The sequence below is a fragment of the Poeciliopsis prolifica genome, unplaced genomic scaffold (genome assembly GCF_027474105.1).
Source record: "Poeciliopsis prolifica strain line A6 unplaced genomic scaffold, Auburn_PproV2 SCAFFOLD008, whole genome shotgun sequence".
NCBI classification, from domain to species: domain Eukaryota; kingdom Metazoa; phylum Chordata; class Actinopteri; order Cyprinodontiformes; family Poeciliidae; genus Poeciliopsis; species Poeciliopsis prolifica.
The window spans coordinates 2,606,771-2,634,440 of record NW_026562383.1 but is presented as its reverse complement, the minus strand read 5'-3'; the positions used below and the strand labels follow the sequence as shown (position 1 = coordinate 2,634,440).

At 42.9% G+C, this 27,670-nt stretch overlaps 2 protein-coding genes across 3 annotated transcripts; one reads left to right on the top strand and one right to left on the bottom strand.

Moving 5' to 3' along the window:
* Window positions 1-187: 187 nt before the first annotated feature.
* LOC129361878 (TSC22 domain family protein 2-like) lies at window positions 188-22,678 on the top strand. 2 transcript variants are annotated; one of them, XM_055033065.1, is made up of 4 exons: window positions 188-2,508; window positions 11,122-11,196; window positions 21,115-21,166; window positions 21,863-22,678. In XM_055033065.1, the coding sequence occupies exons 1-4, from the start codon at window positions 833-835 to the stop codon at window positions 22,202-22,204; spliced, it is 2,145 nt and encodes a 714-aa protein (XP_054889040.1). In that variant the 5' UTR covers window positions 188-832; the 3' UTR covers window positions 22,205-22,678. The 2 variants fall into 2 exon arrangements, with proteins under 2 accessions (XP_054889040.1, XP_054889041.1); XM_055033066.1 differs by lacking the exon at window positions 11,122-11,196.
* A 1,560-nt stretch (window positions 22,679-24,238) lies between these two features.
* On the bottom strand, window positions 24,239-27,451 carry LOC129361877 (UAP56-interacting factor-like). Its single transcript, XM_055033064.1, has 9 exons — window positions 27,023-27,451; window positions 26,767-26,892; window positions 26,521-26,684; window positions 25,609-25,757; window positions 25,456-25,528; window positions 25,316-25,371; window positions 25,088-25,162; window positions 24,855-24,981; window positions 24,239-24,755 (listed from the first exon to the last, which is right to left on the bottom strand). The coding sequence occupies exons 1-9, from the start codon at window positions 27,258-27,260 to the stop codon at window positions 24,654-24,656; spliced, it is 1,110 nt and encodes a 369-aa protein (XP_054889039.1). The 5' UTR covers window positions 27,261-27,451; the 3' UTR covers window positions 24,239-24,653.
* Window positions 27,452-27,670: the final 219 nt, after the last annotated feature.

The following is a 27,670-nucleotide window of genomic DNA, read 5'->3' as shown; positions in this document are numbered from 1 at the left end:
TTATCTCAGTCATATTCACTCCTTCCCTGCGCACGTAAATTGACTAGTCATTCGACAATAGTAATTTTTCCGACGGTTCTTGAAAGCAGCAGGAGGAGTGATTCACAAACTGGCCATACGTAAACACTCCTGCGCTGAGCTCGCTGCTTACCCACGATGCAGCGCGGCTCCACACAACATAGCCATCTTGTCAGGAGAGAGGGAGGGAGCTGTCGGCGCTGTTAAGATTACCACTTGTTTCAAGCGGAACATTTTGAGGTCTGTTCGCTCTTCCACTATAGATAGTAACAAAGTAAAGTGTTCTTGACGGACGTCTTGACGCCAGTGAAGTAGCTGAGTGCGCTTTCGTGAAGATGTCTCGTATACTTGTACCGACGTAGAGGGGGAGTGTGCGGCGGCAGCCACTTGGCTTGAATTGTTAGCTAGCTCAGCTCAGGGCTGCGGGGCCTCCTTAGCTCAAAGTAGCTCCTGCAGCTGGGCAACACTCTGCGACAACGGCCGGCCGACGAGTGGACAGCCGGGGAAGCAGCAGGCCGGTCCGGGCTGACTTTAAATTCAGTCGTCGTACGAGCAGCTTTCGGCGGTGTCAGGACCCCCTTGTACTGCTGGACAAGGAGACGCGGAGTGTGGAGTTCAGCTTCATGAAACGCAACAGGAGACCGAGAGAGGAAGAGGATGGCGCAGATTCATCTTGATTACAGCTAAATAGGAAGAGGAAAACCAGACCCGAGTGTTGGAAATAAGACGGAAAGCTTCCACCAGCTCACCTCTTTTTGAAGGGAGGAGCAAATAAAAACACAGCCATACGGGACCCGGAATCTGACGGAACAACATGTCGAAGATGCCGGCCAAGAAGAAGAGCTGCTTTCAGATCACAAGCGTGACTCAGGCCCAGGTGGCGGCCGTGGGGGCCGCCGACGACACCGAGAGTCTAGACGACCCGGACGAGTCGCGAACTGAGGACATGTCGTCGGAAATATACGACGTGTCGCGAGCTGAGTACGAGCCCGCGTGCGAGAGGAGTTCCTCCGACGAAGCTCTGAATAACGTCGGAGAGGCGGAGGCGCCAGCAAACGCACCTCAGGCCACTCTGCCGCCTGGGCCGGGAGGTAACACAACCGAACCGAGGAAGGTTGTCGGCTCCGGTTCGGTTCATGGCGGTCAGAACCAGCTGGGTATTTCCCTGACACCTGGAGCGGTCCAGCTTCAGCCAACTGCTACAGCCAGCCCCAGCGTGTCAGCCAATACCTCCCAGCCTGCTGGAGGGTCCAGCTCTGCAACCTCCACGGTGAGCTGCTCATCACGCTTCAGGGTCATCAAACTGGATCATGGTACCGGAGAACCATTCCGGAGAGGCAGGTGGACTTGTACAGAGTTCTACGAGAAGGACTCAGGGACTGACAGCATAAGGCACGGCAGCGTAACCCTGGACCCTGCTGCAGAGAGGGATAGTGGGCTTGGACCTTCAGTAGGTTCCACAGTGTCCCCGGCTACTCACTCTGGGCCTGGCTTGGGGTCCATGGCGGAAGGATCTCCCGCTTTGCTACCGCCACAAGTTCTGCATCAGAACTACAGCAACCAGCAGCATGCAGGCAGTACTTCGGCCACACACACTTCCTTCTCCAGCGTGAAACCCGTAACCCTTCCTTCTCAGTCATCCATAGGGGGTCTTCAGCCTCACGCGGCTCAGAGCATGCTTCCCGTCGGACAGAACGGTCTGCCCCACTCTGAAGTTCTCATACAGAAGTCCCCAATGATGCCTCCTCCTTATGCGCCCCAACAGCCAGTTCCCGGAGTCCACCCGATCGCCAGCCAGACGTCAGGACTGGCACAGCACCAGACGGAGTATTACCCTCAGCCTCAGCATGCGTCCATACCTCCAGGACTTCCCGGGGGAACACAGGCTCTTCCGGTGTCGAGCCTCTCTGCTGTGACCGGTGGACACATCCCGGCTCCGGCTTCTGCAGTGAGTCAGGCTGGAGATGTCGGTCCAGCGGTGGTGGGGGTTGTCTCTTCAGGACCACCAGCGCCTCAGACTGTAGGGTTTGGGGTCCCCGGGGGGCCCGTTTTGCTTCCGCTTCAGACTGTGACTCAGTACGCCCCAGCCGTACAACCTCAGCCCATGGGCCACCCCGTGGTTACCGGTGTGCAAAACGTGCCTGCAGTCGGAGGTGGTTGCAGTGCACCTGCGAGCGCTGCCGCCACCGCCGCCACTGTGCTCAGTGCCTCCAGTGCGACCATGCCAAATGCGACGACTTCCAGCTTGCCTCCTGGTTTGATAGCCCACACCAAGACTCCGGGGTTATTGGGGGTGCAGGGCCTCCCTGCCACCGGGTTCGGACAGGTAGAGGCAAGCGGAAGGAAGTCAGAGGGAGCGGCCATTGCACAGTCTCCGGTTGTGTCTGGGAGGGACGGCGGGAAACCCTTCATGCCTGAGGCCCTGCAGCTCTCCACTCCTACTGTCACAAGCCTGTTTGGAATCCTACCTGTCGATGGGGAGGAGGACAGGTAACGCATTCTTGTTTTCTCATGTGAAGTATTTGCAGGTTTTTTTGAGTCCGACAGAATCATTGTCGACTGTGGCGCGTCTCCCCGTTAGAAGCTCAGTTCAGAAACATAAGTTGGAAAGAAATGTACTGCACAGATCACAGGAAGCACTCGTTGCTCATCTGTCTCATCAGGTGAAGGACCTGGTTTACCTTCACCTCAAATCAGATGGATGGGAGGGAAATGCAGTAGAGATCAGGAAGAAAATGTTGAAGTCTAGTTTGGGCCAAAAGAAAAAAAAAAAGATAGAGAATCAACACTTGAGGCCAATGCCAGGAACAAGCTGTTGAATATAGAAAACCTCTTGTTTACAACTCAGAGCCTCTCTGTGTGTGTATGGTTGTGTGTTTGAATGTTGCAAGGGTAATGCGTTTATTTATTTTTTTAACAGAAAAGGACATCTAGTCTCGTCGCACACATAAGTTTGATTTGACAACAGACGCACCGATTAGGTTTTTCTCCCTGATTCGTACCGATAATCGGTTTTCCTCACGCATATTAATGTTCTGAATCCAACAAGAAATGAAAGATTTACAAGCCTACCCTCATCTGTTCCTTGAAACGCTACATGACGTTAGTTGATGCTTTTATAGAGGGACAAATGGTGGTAGTCTTTTGTTCTGATGCGTTTAATGCAGGGGTGCGGCCCTCTGAAGGATTCTGGGTGGCCTAACCTCAATTCGAGAATGGAGCAAATCTGGCCTGCAAGTACCGCTGGTTGGTGCAAGGCAGACACCGTTTCATTCACCACTAAAAAAATAAGAATAGCTTTTCATTTGTTAGAGAAGTTTTTGCATGCATCTTAGTTTTGGAGTAACTAGAACCAAAACTATTGATTTTTGGTTCTCAATAGCAAAACTTGAAGCCCAGTAAGAAAAAAATCAAGCCAAAAAATTTAAAAACTGCAGGCCTGTTTGATACAAAATAAATAATGCATGACTTTTTAAATGTTTTTTGGTATCTACAATGATTTGGTGGTCTGCTTTCAGCAGAAAATTGACTGTTTCTTTATTATTGAGCAGGTGAAATAAAAAGAGGTACATCTTGTGCGTTTAACTTCCCGATTTATGCCAGTAAGTTTGGACGCCACTGATTTATTTTCACATTGCTTTGGAGCTGGCTTTATTCTTATATGCAAACGGTGACGAACAATAAACTCTAATTGATGAAAAGGGGCAAAATAGATTAGTTGTTGATGATCACAAAGCTGATAGAGAAAAGATAGTCTTGTTCCGGTTCTAGTCTGTTGATTGGTGCATCTTTAAAATGAGCATTTAACTTCCTAAACTAGTAGGAAGGAAAATGTAACAACTGCAAAATGGAAAAACTATCAGAAATGTGGAGTGCAGATTATCCACACGATCAAAGCAGGAGTGCCCAGGTGCTCTAATCAAATTTGTCAAAAATAGGTGTTACATCAAAAAAAGATATTTCACTTGAATACGCGAGACCTTTTTCGAGACGAAACCCCAGTTTGAAGTATTAATCTGGAACAAGTTGTGGAGTAAGCAGCCTGTTTTAGACAACGTGAGCACTTCCTGTTGTAGAGAATAGTTTCACTTTTCTTGCTCAGTGCGCGCCGGTGTCACTTTTTCTTTTCGTCCCCCTAACAATTTATTGGTCCGGACATGCTGCTCTGACACAGGCGATCTCTTATCTTGAGGTTTGCAGTGAGTGTTGCCACAGTAATGCATGCGTGTTTATAACAGAAAAAAAGCTAACAGACTTCACAAATTGAACCTGACCAAAGCCACTTCTTCTGTTTCCTAACAGACCCCGGGATGTGTGTATTCTGATGGCTTTTAAGGCACAGCTTAAAAAAAAGAAAACTTAGCCCTCGTTGCCGTGACTTAGCTCACTGTTCCGGTAGCCTTGGGCTAATCGCGGACTCCCTGTAAATGAGCTGCATGCCTGACCTTTTAATAAGCCAGTTCCTGCTCAGAAAAAATACTTTGGAATATAAACAAACAAAGAGTGTTTGAGTTTGTGTTGCCACACTCGTGACTGCACGGTTTGCACTTTTACCTGAGCTTTTTAGTGCTTTTAAACATAAACGGTTAAGAACCAGAGACCCTTGTTTTGTTTGTTTTTTTTTCTTACTTTTATAACTTATGTCAAGGTAAAGACTTCCGGCAGCAAACGCTTCTGGATGCCGCTGGCTTTTAATGTCTCCAGATACAAGGGCACTCTCCTTCCTGAAGTAATCTCTCAGTTCTCAGCTAGTAGATGGCACACAAAGGCGGAAATGATACAGTGCCTGAAATCTCTCAGTTGTTTCCATTTACAGTCACACAGAGGTGCCAGAATCTAGAACAGGCAGGAAGTGCAGTCTGTAGGGTCCTGGCAGCAACAGTTTTATTGTGCTTCACATTGATGTGGGTAGTTTACTGAGCTTGGAACTAATTTCAAAGTCTAATAAGTCTTTTTTTTCTCTTTTAAGTCAATTATTTATTCTCATGTGGTGTCATGTGAGTTAACCAGTTTCCATTGGTGATCGATATAATTCCTACTAAATTAACCTTATACGATGGTATAAGAAAGCAAAACATATATGCCTCAATTAATTGATATTTGAAACAAAGAAGCAACAATTATTCCTACTGATTCTAAATTACACAATTGACTACAGTTCCAAAACTCCTATGTAAATCATTGATTTAATTTTGTTTTATTATACTAAGCAAATGTATATGGTAATTTTCTGGGAAAGCATTCTGATTAGGGGCAGATCAATAATGAGTTGATTTCAATTAATTTGTCATTGATTTCTAAACAAGTAAAAAAGTTTAATGCAATTAATTACGTTAACATTTTTTTTTTTATGTACATACAAAAGTTTTGACCGGAAACTTTGTATTCGAGTGTTTCTGGTACACCCGTAAATCTGACGCACAAGCAACATTCGTAAAGACTGAGCTGTTTCTCTTGGTCCACGGAGGAATCATTTCTGTTGCAAATAACCATCTGATGGGACTCTGGAAAAGATTGTTGTTGTGCTAAAATCAATTAGCCTGTCAGTAAAGATATTAAAGTCTAAAATAGCATCTCAATGCTTAACATATAGCAGCAGCTTCAGATGCAAATGTCACTACTCACATTTCTAAAGTTAATAATCAGGATTTCCTGAAATCCTTCAGCGCTAAATGACTGAATGAGCATTTTGCACCAATCTAGTGGTGGAATAACCTGAATAACAAATAAAAAAAATGATAAATATTTTTGTTTTGGAGCTCATATGTGTGTTTCTTTAATAATTTAGCCACAAAATAAGTTTTTGAATTGAAAATGTTGCTAATTTTTAAGAATAATTATATCTCGGGATATTATATCTTGTACATTTATCAACTCCTCAAATACAAATCTATGAAAATTTGTTGCATATTTTAGTTTAACTAGTGGCAGTTCATGATCAAAATTTATATCATTTATCAGAAGCTCTTCCGTTTGATTGGGAGTATTTAACCCATAAAATTAAGTTTGTCAATTCCGAACACTTTAAAATCCACAAGTAGTACTGCGAACAATTTGGATTATGACCGACAGGCAGAGTGAGTTCTGCCTGATGTCGGTGTAAACTGAAGTGTTCTGGTATAGTTTCCATGCTCTGGTTCATCCCGCCACACAGATCCAGATGTAGATCGATTTAAAACGTCCAAGTTCTACTAAATCTGCAGCTGTCCGCTCCATCCTCTACCGATACAGCTGTAATGGGAAGAAAAAGTTCCCCATTTCTGTATCGCACTCAGCTGGTTTTCTGCCATGCAGCTTCATATTCAGAAGTGTTCAACTTCTCCGTCGCATTTTGCACACCTGTGACGTTTCCCATCAGTGCGAATGCTGCGTGAAAGACCAAAAAGGGCAAGAAAGAAAACTTTCTGGATTAAAAGCGTGTTGGCATAGCAACACTGACACATGTTCAGCTGCTCTTTTTAGTTTTCATCCTCTGCTCTCTTTCATCCGAACACAAGAGGGAGGGGAGAGTTGGGAACTCAGCACAGCTTTCTGTGCTGCATTCAATTGCGCTTGGACAGCGCAGCGAAACAGTAGTTCAGATGACATGTACGTTTAAATTCCACAGCACCGTTAAATACGTACCCTTAAAAAAACAGCAAAAAAAAAGACCACAGTATTTTTAACTAATGTGAATTAAAATGTTGAAGTCCCACATTAAAGTCATTCTTTGAGGATTTTTTAAAGTAATGAGCTACAACAACATTTAATTTCTGTTTGGAAAGTAAATGTTTATCAAGACAAAAGTAAATAAAAATTCTGATAAGAAATTTCTCACAATAAATGACGAACGATGGTACAAAATGCCCATCCCCTTGCTGTGTGTAAAAACAACCATATTTATCTTTCTTGCTAAGAAAAAGTGCAGCATTTCATGCTACACAATGTGCAGCAGCAAGTGGAGGAGGGACAGTTTCACAGAAAACTCTATCCACTGCTGCTTTGATACGACAGGAAGATTTTGAAGGCCTCGTGACTTAAAGCAGTTTGTGTTCTTTCTTCCTTGTGTCAATTTGTTTAAAGTTTGTTTATATTGAAATGCTATGGAACTGGTTTGTACTTCCTGTTTCTCCTCCGCAGTCTGAGGAGGTCGAGGCTGTGGCAGAGAGAAATATGCTTTGGATAACGATGGATGACGAAACCAGGTCATCAACGCTTTGTCCAAATCAGCTTTGATATGCATCTGATATTTAACACCGGCTGTTATTATTATTACGCCGGGACCAGCAGCAGGCCTCCTGGTTCTGTAACCAGGCTTGTGTTCAGACACATGTTCAGCTAGTAGGGGGTCTCGTCTCCATGCTGATAAGAGGAAGGGGCTCTTATGGCAGCCAGCGCGTATCATGTCTGCAGCAGTGCTCTTTCCACTGTGCCCCTATTCTCCTGATAACGGGGGGTGTGTCGGCCAACTTGTTGTCTCGTTACGACGCGTTGTTTCTCTGCGATGTGTTCGGGGAACGTTTGGGTGATGGTGATCAATCAGAGGCTTTGCTGCTGCTGCTGCTGCTAGTGAAAATTGCTGGATGACAATCTTGTGCTCATCTGGTATCAGAGACTATTTCACTCTCTGAAATAGTCTGATGGCTGATTGGCTGATTTCAGTGGTGAACTGTGAGCATGTTTTCATCTAACGCTGAAATTAAAAATAGTGGCCTTACTGGTAATGGAATGGTTACTAATGGCAGAATAATTTGTATATATTTATATCCTTTATAGAGAAATCAGCATAAATTTGTAAAAATAAAAGAAAAAGTTGCCTGAAGTTTAAAACTGGCCGATGTCAATCCGATACAGAAAAATGGTACTGAATTAACTTAAAACTTTTTTCTTTTTTGAAAACACAGACATACATTTACTGAATTAAAGAAACCGAAACTGACAAAAAAAACAATAAATGGAGTGCCATAAAATATAAACTGCAACAAACTTTCTTTGAAATGATTCAGAAAGAGCAATTAGAATAGAAAGCATAGAATTAGACTGAATAGATTTGCCCTTCTAGATGGGGCATATTGTCACAACAGCCAATCTAGAATTTTTTTCAGCAGTTCTGTCAGAGATTCTGATATCATCTTTAGCACTGGGCTAGCTGTGTCCACAGCTCTGAGCTGGGGGATGCTAGCAGTTCCTGTTCCTGGTCTCGGTGTTGCTGTGGACGTGTGGGTGTCGCAGTGACACCAGGGCAGCGTGTGCAAGTGTGTGTTTCCCTCCGTGGCCTCCACTCCTCCCTGCTACATCCTGTTTTCAGCCCTCCACCTTCTATTCACTTGATATTCCTCAGCTCGCCCCCCGCTTCCAACTCCGAGGCCCTCCGCTCGCATCATATGACGTTTGGTGGGCACATTTATCTGGAGTTACCTCACAGAGAGGTTAGTGTGTGTGTGTGTGTGTGAACGCTCTCTGTGTAAACAAGGAGGATTTGACATGCTCTGTGGATCCTCTGAGCCGTTTCATAAAAGAAAGATGTGTTGTTCTGGTCGGACCGATCCGGCTGGTATGAAGGTCCGCCGACTCGGCTTCAGTCATCACCTCCACGCCCCGGCCACTCGGTTCAAGGTTTAACTGGGGTGTGTTGTTGTGTGCGCTAGATAAGTTGGATTCTCAGTAAAGTTGATGTTTGGGAAGTAAAGTAATCAAATAATTAATAAAGATTGCCCTTCAGTAGGAGTTGGCAGCATGGATTTAAGAGCTTTAACTGTATGACTGTGACTAGCTCCACAAATACAAATATTGTTCCACACTGAAAACTTTTACCATCTAGCTTTGGTAGGCAGACCAAACAATCGCTAAATCATGTTAATGGAAATTGTTGCACACGTTTTAATTTATTGTGATGAACTGGTTTATTGCTTATTGCCACAGTCCTAGTTAGAAGCGAGTCATTATGATTCGCTGAAGAGTGAAAGGGAAGGATCATGTTGTGATTGGATGACGTCAACCTTCAAACGTTTGCCAAAAAACAATTATATTGATTTGTTGCTAGGTCTTTGACTTGCTTTTGGGCATTTTTTTTAAACCAATTTTTCAGATCATTCTTCCTCCAATATGGGTTTTATCTGCTTTGAACCATGAGCTCTAAACTGAAAGAACGGAGGGAAAAACAGTCTTTATGTGCTGTAGATATCTGCCAATGTGCTTCGTCTTTTTCTTCATTTCTCTTTTGGTTTTCCTCCTTCCATCCTTCTCATTTATGGTTCTAGGTCTTGGATTTCATATTTTGGCACCGTTCGACGCAGGCTTTTCACAAAGAGCGGCTTTCATACATGATATTGACATGTTGTGTTTCAGACTCACAAAGAGCAGCATTGAGAGGCGAGCGCTCGCTGCTTCAAAAACAGCAGAACGATGACTCGGGTTCTTGAGGAGGACTTTGAGTCATCTGATTTGGTGGATTTGGGCCGACAGCAGAGACGTACAGAGCTCTTAAGTTTCGGCTGCGGAGGAGGGGAGTTCTCTCTGGAGGTGTACGTCCGCCACACGTGTGGATGTGCGCAGGTTTTTTCTCTTTTTTTCTCTCTCTTTTGCTCCAATGCCCGCAAAGTGATTTTAAGCAGAGCTGTAGCAGAGAGCGAGAGTGTTTAGTCATGAGGTAATGTGACAGAGGCAGTTTGTGCCAGAGGTTTCTAGGAAAGAGCCTTGGCTGCTGTAATATTCACACACATGCTGTAGATCAACTCCACAGTGTCTGTGTGTGTGTTGCGCACACGTGCGAAGGTGGGACGGGACCAGTTAGTTTTGTTAAAGACGAGCAGGCTCTGTGTGTGTGTGTGTGTGTGTGTGTGTGTGTGTGTGTGTGTGTGTGTGTGTGTGTGTGTGTGTGTGTGTGTGTGTGTGTGTAAAATGAGTGCCTGGGAGGTCAAGAGGGCAGTAGTGGGGGGGTTTTCTTCCCCACCCCCAAAATCCATCCCTCGCTATGGAACACAGTGTCCTTGTAACAAACTAAAAGTAAATGTAAGAATGCGCTGAGCGGGAATTTGTTTCCGATTTCTGCCTCTCGTGTCAATACGGCTTTTAGACGCGTTTAGTTTTGCTAAAAAATAAAATAAAATAACTGCATTTTGAATATTTCTTCAATGAAACTATGTTTCTGATGCAAACATAGTTTTTAAGAAAAGAGTGGAGTGTCTCTGTACAGTACGGGGACATTTACTAATTTAAGATAAAATAATTAAAAAGTAGGACAGAACAATGTGGCTGAAGAAACGTCTCATAAACATTTCATGTAAGTTTATTACTATTTATTAACTATTTTTTATTGAGCTAATTTTGATTATGACGTGATTCAGTGATATTTTTTTTGCCACAGGGTTCGGTGGCAAGACGTGTAACTGCTGCTGTGCGTGTTACGCGACAGGTTGTTGCTAGGTACCCGGAGAGGGACTGAGTTAGTTGATGTCATCAACCTTCGCTGGTCGTTAGGATTTTCCCTGCCTGCATCCCCCAGAATGCCATTCGGTTCTGGATCGAAGCTCAGAAAAAGGGTTTCCGTTGAGCCAGTCACTCTAAATATCAACCAGTTTTGGACACCAGCCGGCGATTCATCTCAAGTTAAAAATCTAAACCAGATGTCCAAAGAATCGTTCCTTGTTCGTTCAGTTATAAACATCCTGGCATTTTTGTCATGTCTGATTTTATTCTCAGTGTCTGGTTTAAAAAGTGCAGGATATCTGATCGTACAAATATTTTTCATACCAAAATGTTTCCATCTCCAAAATTTGAAAGCGGTCTTGTTTCAAATTCTTAACATTTTCACATTAAGAAGTTAACATGTGAAAATGATCCTTTTTTTTTTTCCCCAAGTAGCTTGTGAGACTCCAGTGAACCGGCTGGAGGAAGGAGGCCCATAAAGTTCAGCACCCCTTCCTGCTACATTGCACTTTAACGTCACATTTTCTGATCGCCCTTAGCGTCACACTGACGATATCACACGGTTACCACAGCAACATTAAAGTCTTGTAATGGGATTCAAAGTTGGTAAAAGTATTTCCAGTTCGGTGTGTTTTCACTGTTTTCTCTCTTTCTCTTCACTGTTTCTCTTCTCTTCCTCGGATGTGGTTGACACAGGAACCCCTCCACGGCTTTCTACCAGGCCTTCCAGTCTGGAAGCAGATTAAGAGACTCAAAGGCTCACAGCGATAGGTACAGTACCGAGCTGGATTGGACTGGGCCGGCCTGCCAGACTGTAACAAAGCGCGTGCAGTGTTCAGCAGCAGTGAGCTTTGCTTTTTGACACGTGCATGGATTGAGTTTGGAAACAAAGCTTGGCAGCGGACGCGGCGCTGGCCGCCAGCTGTCTCAATGAGATCTGTCTCGCCCTGTTAACCCCCTGCAGACATTCTCCTGAGCTTCCTGTGACATCATATAACACCTTTGTCGCTTAAGAGATGATGAGGCGTTGCTTTCTTGAGCTCTGCTAACATTTCTTATAGAGCTATCCACCAGGATAATTGTTCTCCTCTTGAGTTTCAAAGATGAACAAAAGTATGCAGAGTCCAGAGAGGCCAACTCAAACTGTTGGACAGATAATCGGATTAAAAACCAGTTCAGCCAGTCCTTATGGGGGGGATTTCACTGCTTTCTATTCATCTTTTAAACACCTGGAGGCACTTTGAGCAGCAGTAAGAGATCCTTAGTGGGCCTCACAAAAAAAAAGTAATTCCTCTTGAAATATGTTTTGTTGGGATTCTCTGTCAAAAGTAGCACGTAAAAATGGAGATGTCTCCAAATTCTGCATATAAAATCTGAAAAGTAGTGTGTATATATATTTTCCATTTTCTATATCATTAAGTTTGAAATGTATTTGTCTAAAACCTTAAAATGTCTTCAATTCATTCAAGAAAACATAAGTGGGTTTTAAACATGTTAATCACATGTCTTAAGACTATTTAGCCTTATGTATCTTTTATCTTGTGGGACGTTTCACTCACTGCGCAGTGTGACTCAAGGTGATTCAGGCTACCGGTAACTAGCTGTTTATGATAACTAGCTTTTTTTTTTTTTTTTTTTTTACATCTGTAAGTGTAAATTTATCAGAGTTCATCTTCGCCACTGACTCACTGCTGTTGCCAACCCGTAGCGATGCTAGGTCCTTTCTGTATTGGGGAAAAAAAGAGAAAACTTGTCATTGTGGGGTTTAAGACTTTACAGCCACTCTCAGTGTGAGAAGCACAAAGCTGCTGCCAAGAGCCACAAAACAGACCCGAGCAATTTCACAGTTCTGGCCCCTTGACGGATACAAAAATATATTTTGTTCATTTCTTTCATGATGGGTCCTAAATCGTATTTATAATAGTCTTAAAAAACCCTTAAATGTGAGTTAGGGGTATATTTCTGAATTTTATGCCCCTTTCTTTTGAATATCTCAAACTGAGATTAGCACAGATGCTCAACTGGATTTAAGTAGGGGTGCACCGATTTTTTTAAATTTGGGAGCTCAGCAATTGGCCGATACATGAGTTAGCCGATCTTATTCAGCAACGTAAAAGTCTGAAAATCAGACTCACCAGGTCCCATCTGAACATTTAGCAATAGTCACTCTACTGCTAACAACTTTTTCTCCATGTTTAGAAACTTTCCAGACAAAAAAAAAAAAAATCACAGTATCTACAAATCAGGCTTCAGAAAGATCAGGCAGAAAAGTGCAGTCAGTGCCGTTTTAGATTGACGTCTGGAGTCTGAGACGTCTGAGTCGTTCCAACACATAGATACGCTTTCATGTAGTTCAGATCGGCTCAGCAATTGCAACTAGCTTGACCTTCCCTGTTCCTGCTGATTAAAAACGAATCCACGCATCATGATCCTGCTGCCACCATGTTTCACCATGGCGATGTGTGGTGTGAGTTCTTGGATAAACATAGCATTTGGTATATTGATCAGCATCTGACCAGAAACAGCCTTGAACAAATAGCCTTAAAGCTATTTGTTCTCTAATGTTGCTTAACAAAACTATGAGGAACAACAGCGTTAGAAATCAGATTTGATCACGCACGTTCGGACTTTTGTTCACCAGTTAGTTCTTGCATGTTCTGAATTACCTCTTTGCTTACCTTCACAAAGTGTCATTAGTGGTATGTTTAGGTTTCTAGTTGTAGCATGACAAAATGTGTAAAATAATGGTATGAATACATTTCCAGCCCCTGCACTTGCAGTTTCAAGGTTCCAAAAAACGTTTGTGTTGAATCAAACTGAGCCTGAAAAGGTTTGTAATGACCGTGGGCTCAAGCAAGGGTTGACGTTTGCCACCAAACAGAACGAGAAGCTGCTTGGCTTGTTTTGTTCTTGTGAAGAAACATGTTCAGCTTTATAGTTATATCAGAAAGTTAGACCCAGGAAGACAGCTTGTCTTGGTTCTGGAGCTGGAAGAGAAGTTTGTAGTTTGCTTGGAGACAAAATGGATCTGCTGTCTTCGCCTATCCAACTAAAAAGAACCAAATATGGAGAGTGACTATGTTAGACTGCTTTTATTAGGAAGAAGTTGAGAATATATGCGGGCCTGTCTGCCAACCAGTCAGTTTGGATTCAGCAAACTGCATTTAAAGCACTTGTTGAGTTTAATACAAGTCATAAAAATTGAGGAAATGTCCTGTACATTTTTTTCCTCCCTTCATGGTTGATGTTTGTAGTAGCTCCAGTGCTCCCCACATTTACTGGAACCTCATAGTGGACAATGTCCATATTGATGCCAAATTACTTATAGAAGACTGCTAAGTGATTGTCCAAAAAGACAACACCACAAAAAGACAGTGTCTTCACTCTGTAACAATTGAGAACTGAAGGTAGTTTTTTGCAGGTTCACCAGGCCATTGGCTATCAGTTCTCTACTCAGACAAGCCGACATAGTCTGCGGTCTCTAAGGTTTGCCAGGATTTGTCATAACTACTGTTTACCATCAGGACCGTTTGCATTGATGTTGGCAGCATGTGCAGTAAAATTTGAAGAAGAAAGTCGCATTCTGTGATAAATCGGATTCGGCCTGCAGCGGTTGGACCACAAGGTCAATGTGTGGAGAACATGTGGAGCATGCTACCCCGACTGCCACACAAAAAGAGTTGGCGAAATTGGTGGAAGTCTTATCGTAGTAGGCAATCTAAATGCTTGGACATATCCAGGTTAAATTCTTCAACCGGTGGCGATACATGAATTTTGCTTTTCATAAACTTCCAACCCACACAGGGTCTTTGTGTACGGTCACTGCATACACTATGAAACCAGAATATTCCCGTTTGCTCATTTTTTCCAGAAGATAACGCTAAAGTCAAAAGAAGAAATAAGTTGACGGAGTTACAACCTATGTAAAGAACTTGGCTGCTCAATCTGCAAAAGCTGGTCAGTGTTTTTTTTTAAATTATTATTACCAAGAAGAATCACTGCTGCAACAACTGCTCAAACACTAATTTCCTCACTTTAGTGTTAAGTTGATGGTCAGATCTGTGTGGTACTTGTAGCACCATGAAGTTGTAGTTCTAAACAAGGTTTAAAGTCCGTTATATGCTGTCTTAATGTTTTCAAGACCGCTCTGTTGCAGTCAGAACAGAAATCTGTTCTTCTGTCCCTTGATTGCTGTTTGAATCTTAAGAAACTGTCCAGCTCACAGTGTGGGAGGGCAATAGCGAGGGGCCCCTCTTTAAAGGAACTCAACTTTTCTGTGATGACATTTACAAGAATGGAAAAGAAACAGCTAAAAGCATAAGTGAGTGACAGGAAATGAAACTGCTTTAAGAGGAATATACAGCTGACACACCATCAGCAGCCAACTGAGGAACTGTACCCTTCAAAAAAACAATCAATACACGTCTCCCTTTTAATGGCTGCAGCTTTCGCGTGAAGCGGATCAGTGAGGTCTGTTCTAATTGAACCAGAACAAAGCCATGAGACGATGCTAGCGTTACGAGCGTTTAGCTTTTCCTCTGCTTCTCTGAGCGGTCGGTGTTGTGGAGACGCCAATCGCCCGAATCTGCTTGCGTTTCCATGGAAGCTGGGGATAACTAACGATGTGTTTTGTAGATCTGAGTGTTGATGACCCCTTGTGTTGTTGACCCATAATTGTCCATTTTTTAAAGTATTTTTTTTGCTCGGGCTTGTTTGGGTTCCGTGTCCAACGTAACAAGATGAACTCATGGAACGGGTTCAGTGAAATCCCAAAGAACAAAGATTTAACCTTTCTAATGGAGCCATTTTTAACATGATGGATATTCTACCCAGCAGGGTTTTTTTTCTTTGTTTAGGTTTGTGGTGAGCCACTCTTTCCATCAGAATTGAACTACATAGTCAGTGTTTTTTATTATTTTTTATGCTTATTAGAGACTAAGACATCGATCAGACTTTTTGCACCAGCCAACTTCAATTTTATGAACTGTAAACAACTAAATACTTTATCTTCTGGGTAAATCAAAAACTGAATGAACTGACCTTTAACATGCTTAAACTTTCAGTTATTTCTCTTAACATAACTGAAAGTCAGCAAATACAGGAACTTACAAAAAACAACTAACTTTATTTTGCAGACAGGAAAATGTCATGTGTATTATATTAATGTATTACACCAACGTAGTCTTCTATAGTTTTTTTTGTTGTTGTTTCAAATTAAAAACTATTCTAATGTTCCCAAATGGAAATTAAAGGGTTCTTGCACATTAATTTAAGATTCTAAAAGTGTGTAAATAGTAAAATGTCAACAAAATAAATAGCTAAAATACAATATATATAACTATGTTGTATGTACAGTTATATGCAGTATAGCTGCATATTTGACATTTATTTCAAATACACAGATTGAAACAACATGAAGTGTCATTTCAAATTGTATATTTGATAGAAAAATAGCTCTTACTTTCTTTTGTTTGGTAATAAACCAATTTATTTATTAAAAGATACTTGGTAAGCCTTCTGATGATTGAATATTCATAATTTATTCTAGAACCAGAGGCAATGAAAAAACAATGCATGTGAAGTAGAGGAGTAGGTTTCACACAGGTCCGCAGTTAAAAGGAGTTCAGATACAAAATGTTTATAGAAGACATTTTAAACTGCCTCAGCATGTCATATTAGCATACAGCTCATTGGACATGTCTAACTCTAGTTTCTGATTTTATTTGTTTTAGACAAAGTGGAGCACTAACTGCGGGATAACCAAAAGGCGCCCAACATTTCTCACTCCAAGACGGAAAGATTTGGGCTTTAGGAAAGAACGGAGTTATCTGCTGAATCCAACTTTAGAAAACTGATTCATTTATAGAAGCTCTTCACACATTTTGTGATTTCATTAGAAACAACATTCTTTGGCTCGTTCACTATGTTTTTAAGACGTTTTTTTAATGGTTATGTTTAGACCTTTTGGCAAGGTTTAACTCTCAGGAAGCTAACGAAACAGGAAACATTTCTGATACGAAGATCAATTTTGAGTTCTTGTTAGGAAATGTAGTTGCTGTAACAGAAAATTTTAACTCTTTTTATACAATGTTAGTTTTTCCCCCGTTTCTCTTCTAACTCCTCATAGCTGCAGGACTGATCTTTTTAGATCCGTCATGCATGTTCACAGTGGTGGTGTGCTGTTTGTCTTAGAGTCCCATTTGTTCCATAAATGTCAGTAGATGCTCTCTGAAGTGCTTTGTGGCAAATAGAAGTGCTGAGTTGACTTCAGGCAAACTGATTCGTAGGAAGGTAGTTGTAAAGAGTGTGACTGTAGGTTCTTATGAGAAACATGCAGGAATGGGCAGAGTGATGACAAGTAATTGTCCCTTTAATAATATGTCATTTTGGCCGATTGTGTTTTGTTACTTGTTGATAGAAAGAAAATAACTTGGCAAACTCGCATCTGCAACTTGAAAACAGGTACTGTGAGTTTTACCTGATCTTTTACAAGGACACAACCAGCTCTGATGATGCAGATCTTTTCCTTTAAATTCCAAACAAACTGATCTAAAACAGAAAAAGTTTCAGTAAATGATTTATGAACAGGCAACTACTTCCTATGTTTTTTCGCTCAGTCTTGGGTTCTCACCACAAACCCATCCGCTCCCTGTCATTTGATTTCCTTATGCCTTGTTTGCTGAGACGAAGCTCTAAATAGGAACGTAATGTGTGACCTTCCTTGGTTTTACAACTCGATTCATTTGCATGACATTGCCATCCAAATTATGCTTTGAAGCTTGCTCGGTTGCAATTTTTGTACTTCCTCTTTATGTTCACTGACGACTCATGGTGCATGCTTATGAAAGAACGCGTTTAGCACGACCAGTGGAAGTTGTCTGTTGACTGAATTGAGAAAAACACCCACACTATATTGAATTTGAATTTCATGCATTTATTCCAAAGGGAAAATTATTTTTGTAACACTTGTCATCTAAGTATCTTCAAACTGTTGTTCATACTATAAATCTTTGGGAAAGAAGAATGTCCAGTAGCAGTCAGTCCTGCAACAGGTCTCGAGAGGTCTCTGACTGAAGACTGTTGCTGTATGACAGTCTCCTGACTGTCAGGACATGCTAACGTGCTAACAACTCCATATGCAAAAAGCAGAGATGGTTTACAGTAATATGTTCACACTGATACAAATATGGCTGAAACGATTAACCGTGATTAACAAGTTCAGTTAATGATTAATTGATTGCTAGACTGTCCAGCCTAGTAAAGGCCATTTGTTGAAAAAACAACATACTCCGAGCAGCAATTCAGCCAAAACTGTACAAAAAATATTGCTTTTAAGGTGAAAACCACCATGTTTTACCCAAAACTCCTTAGATTCACTAAAACAATGTTATGTTACTTCATTTGAGGCAATAGAATATTTTATTTTTAAAAAAGAATTGAATTGTTCATTTGTAACCCTTAAAGCATTTCTAATATTGTATAAAAATATTGAATACAGTAATAGAAAATCTGCACCATGTGCCCTTTTCTTTATTCAATAAGTTGATTAATCATCAAAATAATTGATAGAATAATTATTTGTTGCAGCAGTTTTTGGCAAGCACAACTAATCCATCTCATTTGCTTTTGCTGCTTCTCTTCATATCGCTGTCTGCCATATTGAAATAGATCTATTTGCATCATGCGAGTCTCACGATCAAAACCGGATGTTACTGCTGGCGAAAACGACAGACTAAACGGAAAGTAGCAGGATAGTGGTTTGTTTTGGGGGTTTTCAGATCGTGTGCGGTCAGAAGATGCACAGTTCAGAAGAAGTTGTGCGTCAGTCAAACATGTAGAAATCCACAGCTAGAATAAAAAAATCGCAAAGAGCAATTTCTCTAATACACAGAACACGTAGCCGTTCCCAAGTATAAGAAGATTGTTCAACACCTGATGAAGATGATGATGACTGATGGAAGATGAGCAGTACTACCATGGGCGAATCATTTCTCATGTCACTGTTTATATCTGCCGCTGCCATGATTTTAGTGACTCAATGTGTGAACAAGCTTATTCAGTGTGAGTTTTAATTTCTTATTGAATGGAAAAATGGCAAAGGCAGAATATGTTCAAATATTTGCGCTCATTTGCAATGGAAATGCAGCCACTGATACATTCGCAATGTAGGGAAAAACGTTACAGGGCTGTGAATATACTCTGTTGCGTCTCCGTTGACCAGGTGACGTTTTAACGCCGTCAGGATCTCGCCTGCTCTCGTCTCATCACCCTGGAAGGCTGACTGTAAAGCGCTTCGCCGCAGCGGGAACCCCGCTGCTCTTCAACACTTCGGCGGATCTGTCACAAATGACAACAGTTTGATGGCTCTCACCCGTCTATACTTTGCTGTCTCTAGTGGACTTTTATAGGCATTCCTGTTTAACTGCCAGTGCTGTATGGACACCCGTATGCAGAGCTTGTAAATGTCAGCCTTGTTGATGTAGAGGTTTACAGAAGTATCTGTTGCACAATCAAGAGTAAGCTGAAACTCGCATTAGCATTCTGTTTCATTTCAGCCCAGCCCATTAGCTTCAGAGGCTCAACTTTACACACTGTAGTACCGACACAGTCTCCTTTTGAGGGGACGGCGTTGAGGACAGATGGATTTCTGTTCTAATTGCCCCCAAAAGCATAAAGAAATTTCTTGAGCCACTCGTTGTGTGGTTTCCAGAAGCCTCTCCTCCTGCTTACCTGAAAGAGCTTCCAGTATTTCTTGGAAGTTCTTTGATTACCAGATGGTGTCCTAATATGGCACTGCTGGGATTTTGTTTCTCTGCTTTCAGTGCAACTACTGCATCCACAGCTAAAGTTGCGAGCATCAACCCAAACCTTCAGGGTTTAACAAGAATCTGAGCCCACAAATCTTCTACCGCTCCATAGGAACGGTTGTTATGTTATCGATGTTTTCCGGTCACCATAGTTACAGATCCGTCACTGGCACAAGTCCCACTGACAGCACGCACTGGTGTTTCCAATTTTCCTCGTCTTCTAGTCCCTGATGTGATTACAGGAGTTCTGCAGGAAAAGCTCCAGGGAAGACTGCTTCTTTCTTTCTCTCTTTTTTTTTTTCTCTGTAGAAGTGAGATCATTGGGAGTTCTGGGAGGAGGATCCACAGCAGAAGATCTGTTGCATTTTGGGTTATCTGTGAATGATTTAGGGTACCTAGATGAACAAACACGAGAATGTTTGAAGAAGCAAATTAAGTGCTGATCAGATCTTATTAGAGAGGCATAAGAGAAATTTTGTGTGGCTTGTTTGTGCCATTGTCTCTTCAAATTACAAATCAAGTCATGCCGTTTTCAGAAGTAGGCAAATAGTGGGCTGGAGTGAACCCAAACACGCTGGAGCAGTAGGGTGTATAGAGTGTGTTTTTGGTTTTCTGTACTGTCAAAAGCCACTGAGGCAACAAGGGTGGAACCCAGAGTCCATCAGCTCTTTATTTCATAGACTGAGAGGAGGAAAATAAATTCCATTAGGGAGGAAAAGTTTAGGAGAGCTTCACTGTGCCTAAATTAAACACACATTTCTCGCAGCTTTGGGTTATGAAACGGTTCGCCCTCATGGTGGTGGTTGGGTGGGGGGATTAAGAATAAATTTCTGTCTGGCAGCGATGGGCGTGTCGCAGAGTGGATCTCTCGTAGCGGGCGTTCAGGAGCGGCGTGAGGCCAGGTGGCCGGACGGGCCATGTAGCTCAGTTGTATCTTAGGAACGAATCAGAGGGAAGGAGAGAATAAAATGAGTGACGAGGCGTCATGGCAGCAGAGGTATGGGAAGTATTCCTCCCCAGCACATCCCACTGATAACAATCAGCCGAACGCTTCCGCCCGCCTCGCGCACACCAGCCGGACGGACTGCGGAGGAACAGGACATCTTGTCCCCAGTAGGGGGTCGAGGGTAGGGTTCAGGGGCTGACAGGACGGGGACTGTGCTGCAAGGCATGCTGGGATTGAGATTCAGGTCATCAAAAATATTGTGTCTTTTTAAAACTCGTGAGTTTGTGGACAACAGTTTATGATTGCTGCTGCAGTGGGGGACAGTTGTTCAAGTGTGACTGGTGCAGCTGGACATGAAGCTCTCTGTCGCTCTCTAGTGGAGAAAAGTAGTTTTGCTCATACGTCAGTGTTTTTCAGAAAGGACTCATATTTTGTCTGACTTACCCACACACTTCAGTGTTTTATGTGACAAACCAACAGAAGTAGTTCATAATTGTGAAATGATACGAGTTTAAATAAATCAAAATTCTCCTTCCTTTTTATCATAAAATATTTCCGGAAATATCAAGTGTTCCTCCCATAAAGTATTGTGCCATTATAACCAAGTTTGTCTTCTCCATTTTCTTCACTTCTGTGTTTTTGTCCTTTATGTGATCAGCGCTGCCTCTAGAGGCCAGGGCATGGCAGTGCCCAGAAAATCTCTTTGGAGTTTCTGATTTTATTATGAAAGGTTAACACTGATTATGTGTTATAAAGATATTTACCCTTTTTACTCTGTTATGAAATAACTTTTTCCTTTAAATATGCTCTTTCTGGTGTTATCTACACTGTCTCTAGATCTATCTCTTGTATTGGGTGTTGTCGTTTCAGGATAAATGACCAACTTCTGCAGGGAAGCTAACGTTAATTTAATTTCTTCTTTGTTTTTTCTTTCAGTGCCTCTGGAACCAACATTGTTGCCATTGACAATAAGATTGAGCAGGCAATGGTAAGCTCATCAGTTATTTGTCCTCTAACTAAACTCATCAGCATTTTAATTTATTTCTATAATTCGTTGCAGAAAGTGAAACTTCTAACTTATTTAGATTTATGAGAGAGTAAATCTTTGGATTTTTTTTTTGCCATCTTTTTCTCCACGTCTTCCTTCCTGTCAACTTTTTCCTTATATGCTTTTTGTCGGACTTCAATAATTACCTGCTGCACTACTGACTCTGCATCGCTCCTCATGATTGTGTCCATTGTGACGCCACATGGAAGTTTCTAAAAATGTAGTTTTTGCTTTAAAACCGTCATAACAATAAAATGAATAGGGTATTTAAATGAAATAAACAGTCATCAGAAATGTCCAATATAACACAACCACACCTGTGTTCATGATTCAAAACATGAACACAGTCTTCCATTTTTGTCTTTGTTACTAGAAATGTTTATTTTTTTTATTATTATTTTGTCCAAAAACAAAATGCTCAGCAACATTTTTCCTAGCAAAACAAATTACTTTTTTTTTTATTTTTTTTATTTTTAGTAGCACTCCATTTCTTAAAGAAACAGAATTTTGGGTTGACATTAGCTGTCAATTGCTAAAATGAACAAATAATTGAATATATGATTCAATGAAGTTTCAGATTTTGTATTAAATTATTGGCCTGTTGACCAACCTGCTCCTGTCCGTGTGTCTGCGCAGGACCTGGTGAAAAGCCATCTGATGTATGCAGTGCGTGAGGAGGTGGAGGTTTTAAAGGAGCAGATCAAGGAGCTGTTTGAGAGGAACTCTGTGCTGGAGCGGGAGAACGCCGTGCTCAAATCTCTAGCTAACAGCGAGCAGCTATCTCAGCTAACGGCTCAGACTGGCGCCGGCCCGGCCGCCGCTGCCACCGCCGCGGCCCCTGGGTCCACCTCCCCCCCCGGCCTCCAGCAGCTCCATCCGAAACCCCAGCAGCTCCAGCCTCAGCAGCCCCAGACTCAGCAGCCCCAGACTCAGCTCGATGCTGGCCAACAACCGCAGCCCAACGTCACCTCCGCTTGAAGTGCGTCTGCCCTGCTTCACACAGGGCAGAAACAAAGCATCTCCTTGTACAACTTAATATAATTAGTATATGTGAAATTTAAAAGAAAGAAACTGTCTTTAGCCACCAGCTTGACCACAAAGTACAGTGCTTCTGTGTGTGTATGTGTGAGCGCGCGGCTCGCGTGTGTGTAGGTGTGTTAGCACGCTAGAAAGCGAGACTGTGAACTGGTTTTGAAATGTATGTGTGTGTCTGTACTGTGGGCCTTTCCAGTGTTAATGCAATCATCAAAGGGTGTGTGTGTCTGTGAGAGAGAGAGAGAGAGAGAGAGGCTAACCGGAAGTGTGAGAGGGATGCGTGGCAAGCAGGCTGGAGCGACTTCAGAACCAAACCCAAACTGCACCGCCTGACCTGAAACACGCTCAAAGGGGTTCACCGGCGAAAAAAAAAAAGAGACAGACAGGAAGTAGAAAAAAAGTGCTTATTTTTTTAAACGAGACAGTCGGGAGGGGTTAGCTGCTCAATGTCAGGATCCAAGAACTGGGAGAGTCTTTGTTGTTTTTGTCGGAGCGCCAACACTGCTGGCGTCACCTTGCATCAAGTCCAACTCTCGCATCAATCCTCCTGAGTTCTACTGTTATTAGTGTTTATTTATTACAGGGCTGCTATTTCCGCAAAATGAACAATTCCACGAAACCTGTTAAATAGCAGCCCGGTGACTCTTCTTCTTCTTCTTCTTCTGTTTTACAGTGTTTTAACAGCTCAGCCTCTTCCTAGGCTGCCCTCTGTGAAGACAAATAAAATGTAGGCAAAATGAAATGAAAACTCTGACAAATGTTTAACACTAACTCAGATATCACGCTGCAATTGCCAATTCATAGCTTGAGCTCGATTGAATGTACATTTTTGTATAGTATAAAGTATTATTCGCCTTGATGGGCGACAGCACCTGTCGACGTCAGATGTTAATATAAGCCAGCAAAGGGGGGAGGAGTTGAAGAAAACCCACTTATTTGATCTTAAAGTGAATTTAAGAGTATTACCATACCCCCCCTCTTTACTTTCAGTTTTAGCTCCACTGGTTTTCCTGTGGGAAGCGGGGCCAACGGACGGGAGGGACGGGGGGAGGGAGGGGGAAGAAGCTGTGAAATCATCCTATTTACTTCAACGTATGTCAACCAAAGATTAAAAGCTGTGTAAATCGATTTCTTTTGAGATGCACACGTGATTTGGGGGTTTTTTTTGTTGTTTTTTTTGGTTGCTTCCTCCTACACAGAAATAGTTTTTTTTTTGCTGTTCAGCATGTTCTGCATGATCTGTAACCTTCAAACCACTTTCTTACCTCATTTTTATTCAGCACTCTTGTTGTAAGATAGTCTGAACAGTGTAAATGATTTGGGGGGGGGGGGGGGGTTTTCTGTTGCCGAGCAGCAAGTTGAAAATAAAACCTAGTGTTGCCGACGCTAGTCGCAGACGAAATGAAGTGAGCCATGTTTTTGTTCAGTTAAATGGTGTTTGAATTTCATATGCCAATAGTTTTGTTACTTTGCAAAATTTTATTGTATTTAAATAAAAGCAATATTCCGATTCCAAGATGTCGTTTCACTCGCTCTCACGCGCTCGCGTGTCCGGTCAGCATTACAACAACCACACCTGATGACTCCACCCTTGTCAGCGTTTGGCCTGTTAGCTGGTGGGTCTTATTAGCTTTTACCTAATAAGTGACAAGTTGACAGTTAATTAGCTTTTGCCAGACTGAACTGGTTTTAAAACCCAGTAGCTGCTTGCTCTTTAGATCTAAATTACACAGTTACAGTAACTAATCCCAGAGGGAAAGCTCCAAGGAGGCGGGGCTAGGTGCACCCATGTGTTTTGCGCAGCTGAATGGTTGCCACTGGCGATTAGAAAATTTCTGAGATGTAGGATAAAATGAAAGCAAAGCTCCAGGTATGTTTTGATAATGGAATAGCATCATAACATAAGATAGAGCTAAAAAATTTTTGAATTTTAAGTAATACTGAGACTCAAGTCATGGTCACGATGCTGCATCAGGATCAGTATTTAGACAATCTTTTATTTAAAGAACTTACAAAACTTATGGCAGAACAAACGTTCTTTCCCGACACGCCATGCTAGCAAATGCGTCGTCTCTGAAAACAAAATGCTTTTTAAAAAGTGTTCGTAGTGTTAACAGTTCTGAGTCATAACAGGGAGAGAAAAAACAAATTCAAACGTTCCCCTGCGTGGAGTTGTCACGACACAAAAAGTTGAATACACCGACATCAAGGAGAAAATGGAAGCTTTTCCCAACGGCTCCGGTTGACGGAGCAGCCGTGTGAATCCTGCTTATTTGTCCCATTCAGGCTTCCCTCTCAGTGGCATCACAGCGACTCGGCACGTGTCCCATCGTTGGGGCGGAGTCAGAGCTGGACGGCGGGTCTTTGGGGCGTCATCTCTCTTCACGTCAGGCTAACCCACGGTAACAAACCTGCTGCCCCGGCTGCTCTGCGCCGTGGCGACGCGCCGATCTTTGAGGATGCGGAATCGCTCGTTCAGAGTCATCGACGTTTGCTGGGGAGGCAAAAAAAAAAGACAAGAACAAGACACTGATGAATGACCAAACAAATAAAAAATAAAAATCACCTGCAGGAACAAATCCGGTCATCTTACCGGCTTCCCAACACTGTTGATGTCAAACTGCAGAGGGACTCCTTTAGGGACCTTCTTCTCCTCCGTCTCCACCTTAACCGGAGCCAAGACGACGGGCGTCGGGTGCAGTGTCCAGGCAGTAGGGGGCCTACGAACAAGTTAAACACAGACGCTGTTGGAGGCAGAGGTGTGTTAAGATATGTTTTCTCTCCACAGAACTTTCTCCTTCGAAGGAGGCGGCACTGAACGCTCACTCTGGTTGAGTTCTGGCTGTCGGGTTGTCAATAGAAACGGTCAGAATTCCACTGCCGGCTGTAGGCGTGCGCCACCTAGTGGGCAAGCAGGAGAGCTGAGTCATGCATACAGATATACATGTTTTTTTTTATTAAGGCATTAATTTTAGATGTATGAACTTAAGACTTTTAAGAGACGCCCGTCCTCTCGTTCTAATGGACCCCACCAATCACACTGAGGACACTTACTGTCGTGTTCTGACCGGAGGAGTGTGAAGGTTTGCCTTCTGAATTTGGGCTTGAACCTGCACAGCACAGAGGATATTAAATGTGTCGCCCTGGGAGACATCAGGTCTGATTTCATCCACATCAGCGTTAGCTCAGCACACCTTGAGCCCTCTGCGGAAAAGGAAGGTGGCCTGGCGAGCCTCCCTCTGCGTCTGCTGGACCGGCGGCGGAGCTCTGCAGAGAGGAGAGCACAAAGCTGTGGAAACGCTCCAGAGGGACGGGGCCGTGTCGGAGCGGGGCCCATTGGATCTCACCGTCGTCGTAGCTGGAACGGTCGCCTAAACGACAACAACGCGGCCGAGTTCTGGCCTCGCTGTTGATCGGGCTGCCGGTACGGCCCCCTCGGCCTCCTGTACTGGGCCTCCGAGCGCTGAGTGAAGGGCCTCGTCCGCGGACGCGCTTTCTGAACGAAACAAGGCAAAAGGAGGGTTGTTATGCAAAAAAACCAACAAAAGACCAAAATGCATTTTAATCCATTTAGAGTGGAAAGAAAATAAAGATCGCTTCACAATCAGGAGGAAGACTCCAGACTTCACAGCTGCTGTTCGATGGAAAGCTAAGTGGAAGGAAAAACTGCTGTGGCAAAGTGCGAGACAGGAGTTTGGGAAAGAGTTACCATGAACACTGCTCCAAGAGCCACTTCCCTCCGACCATTTCTTGTGCTCCATAGTTGCTAAAGTTTATTTTGTTCCCAAAATGTCATCTCCAATATGGTGTCACGTCTTACGAAAATCGTATGACGTGAAATACAAGGTTGAGGTGATCCGGAAATGGCTTTAATGCATTTTAATGAGGAATTAAGTCAGTATGTTACGTCTTCTTGATCTGATAACGAATCATGTGACCTAACTGTAACTGTAGTCCTGACCACCTGACTGTGAGAAATCCACATGCTCAAAGAAGGAGCTGAATCACTCATAGCTTCTATAAACATGTGTTATTTTACTTCGCCACCACAGGAAGCTTCATATGCGACGCTCAGTGTTTAGTAAACAATCACTTCCTGTGCACAGATGCATCATCTCACATTTCCAACTGTGAGAATTTCACTCCCTCTGTGTTAACAACACAGAGGGAGTCCAGAATGTCCACTGATGCAAACTGAACCAGAGACTCGGGCATTGAACACATCATCTGCCCATCTCTCCTCTCAGTTTGGGTCTTACCTGGCTGGCTGCTGATCGGTTCAGCACTCCGGCTCGTTTCAGCAGGACTGCGGGCCTCCTGGCCGCCAGCCCGGTGATGACCCCCTGACCTCGTCGCCGACCCACCAGAGGAGGAACCCTCCTGTTTCTTAGCACAGCCGCTCCTCCTCGCGGTGCGCCACCTCCTGGTGAGATGACAATTTGCCCACAGTTTTAATGCTCAGTAACGGGACCTCGCCGCAGTGGCAGCGGGAGGTGAGCTCCCACCTCTCTGTGCTGCTGCTCCGCTCCTGCTTTGACTCAAGAGGCCTTTCTTCTTGAACGTCCTGCGACTCCCATTAGCTTGTCTTCTTATCAACTGCTTCTCTTTTTTATTTAGGCGAATTATGTCATCTGTCGAAACGAGAACAGCGAGAAATGCCATGTTTATATTTATCCTGGCTGCCTGGCTGATGCTACTAAGCAGATGCTAACGTCGCATGGAATCTATTTTGGTAGTAAAAAAAAAAGAGGAGAATGTTACCTAAGGACATGTCGACTTTGTCGGGCACGGCCGCCATTTCCCTCCGTCTGGTGCTGAAACCACCGTTCTCCATCGCTCCAGAAATGGACCGGCAGCCAGCGGAAGGTTCTGCTGGCTTCTGGAGCTCCGCCACAACAGTAGAATCTCCTCCAGCCGGAACGCCTCCTTTTTTTTTTTTTTTTTTTTTTTTTCTTTTTCTGTTTTTTAATTGGCGGATGGCAACCAACTTCAGGTGCATTTACCGCCACCTACCAGACTGGAGTGTGGTCAACAATAATCTCGCCGGAACGCCTTCTTCTTCTTCGTTTTCTTTTCTTCTTTTGGTGTTCTTTGACGGTTGGCAAGAAAACTGAAGATTTGCATTACTGCAATTTACTGGTATGGCTTGAGGGTTTCATGTCTAAAAATAAATAAATAAATAATACAACCTTCATATAATCTGATTCAAAAGAATAATTATTCAAAAGAAAAATCTATCTATCTATCTATCTATCTATCTATCTATCTATCTATCTATCTATCTATCTATCTATCTATCTATCTATCTATCTATCTATCTATCTATCTATCTATCTATCTATCTATCTATCTATCTATCTATCTATCTATCTATCTATCTATCTATCTATCTATCTATCTATCTATCTA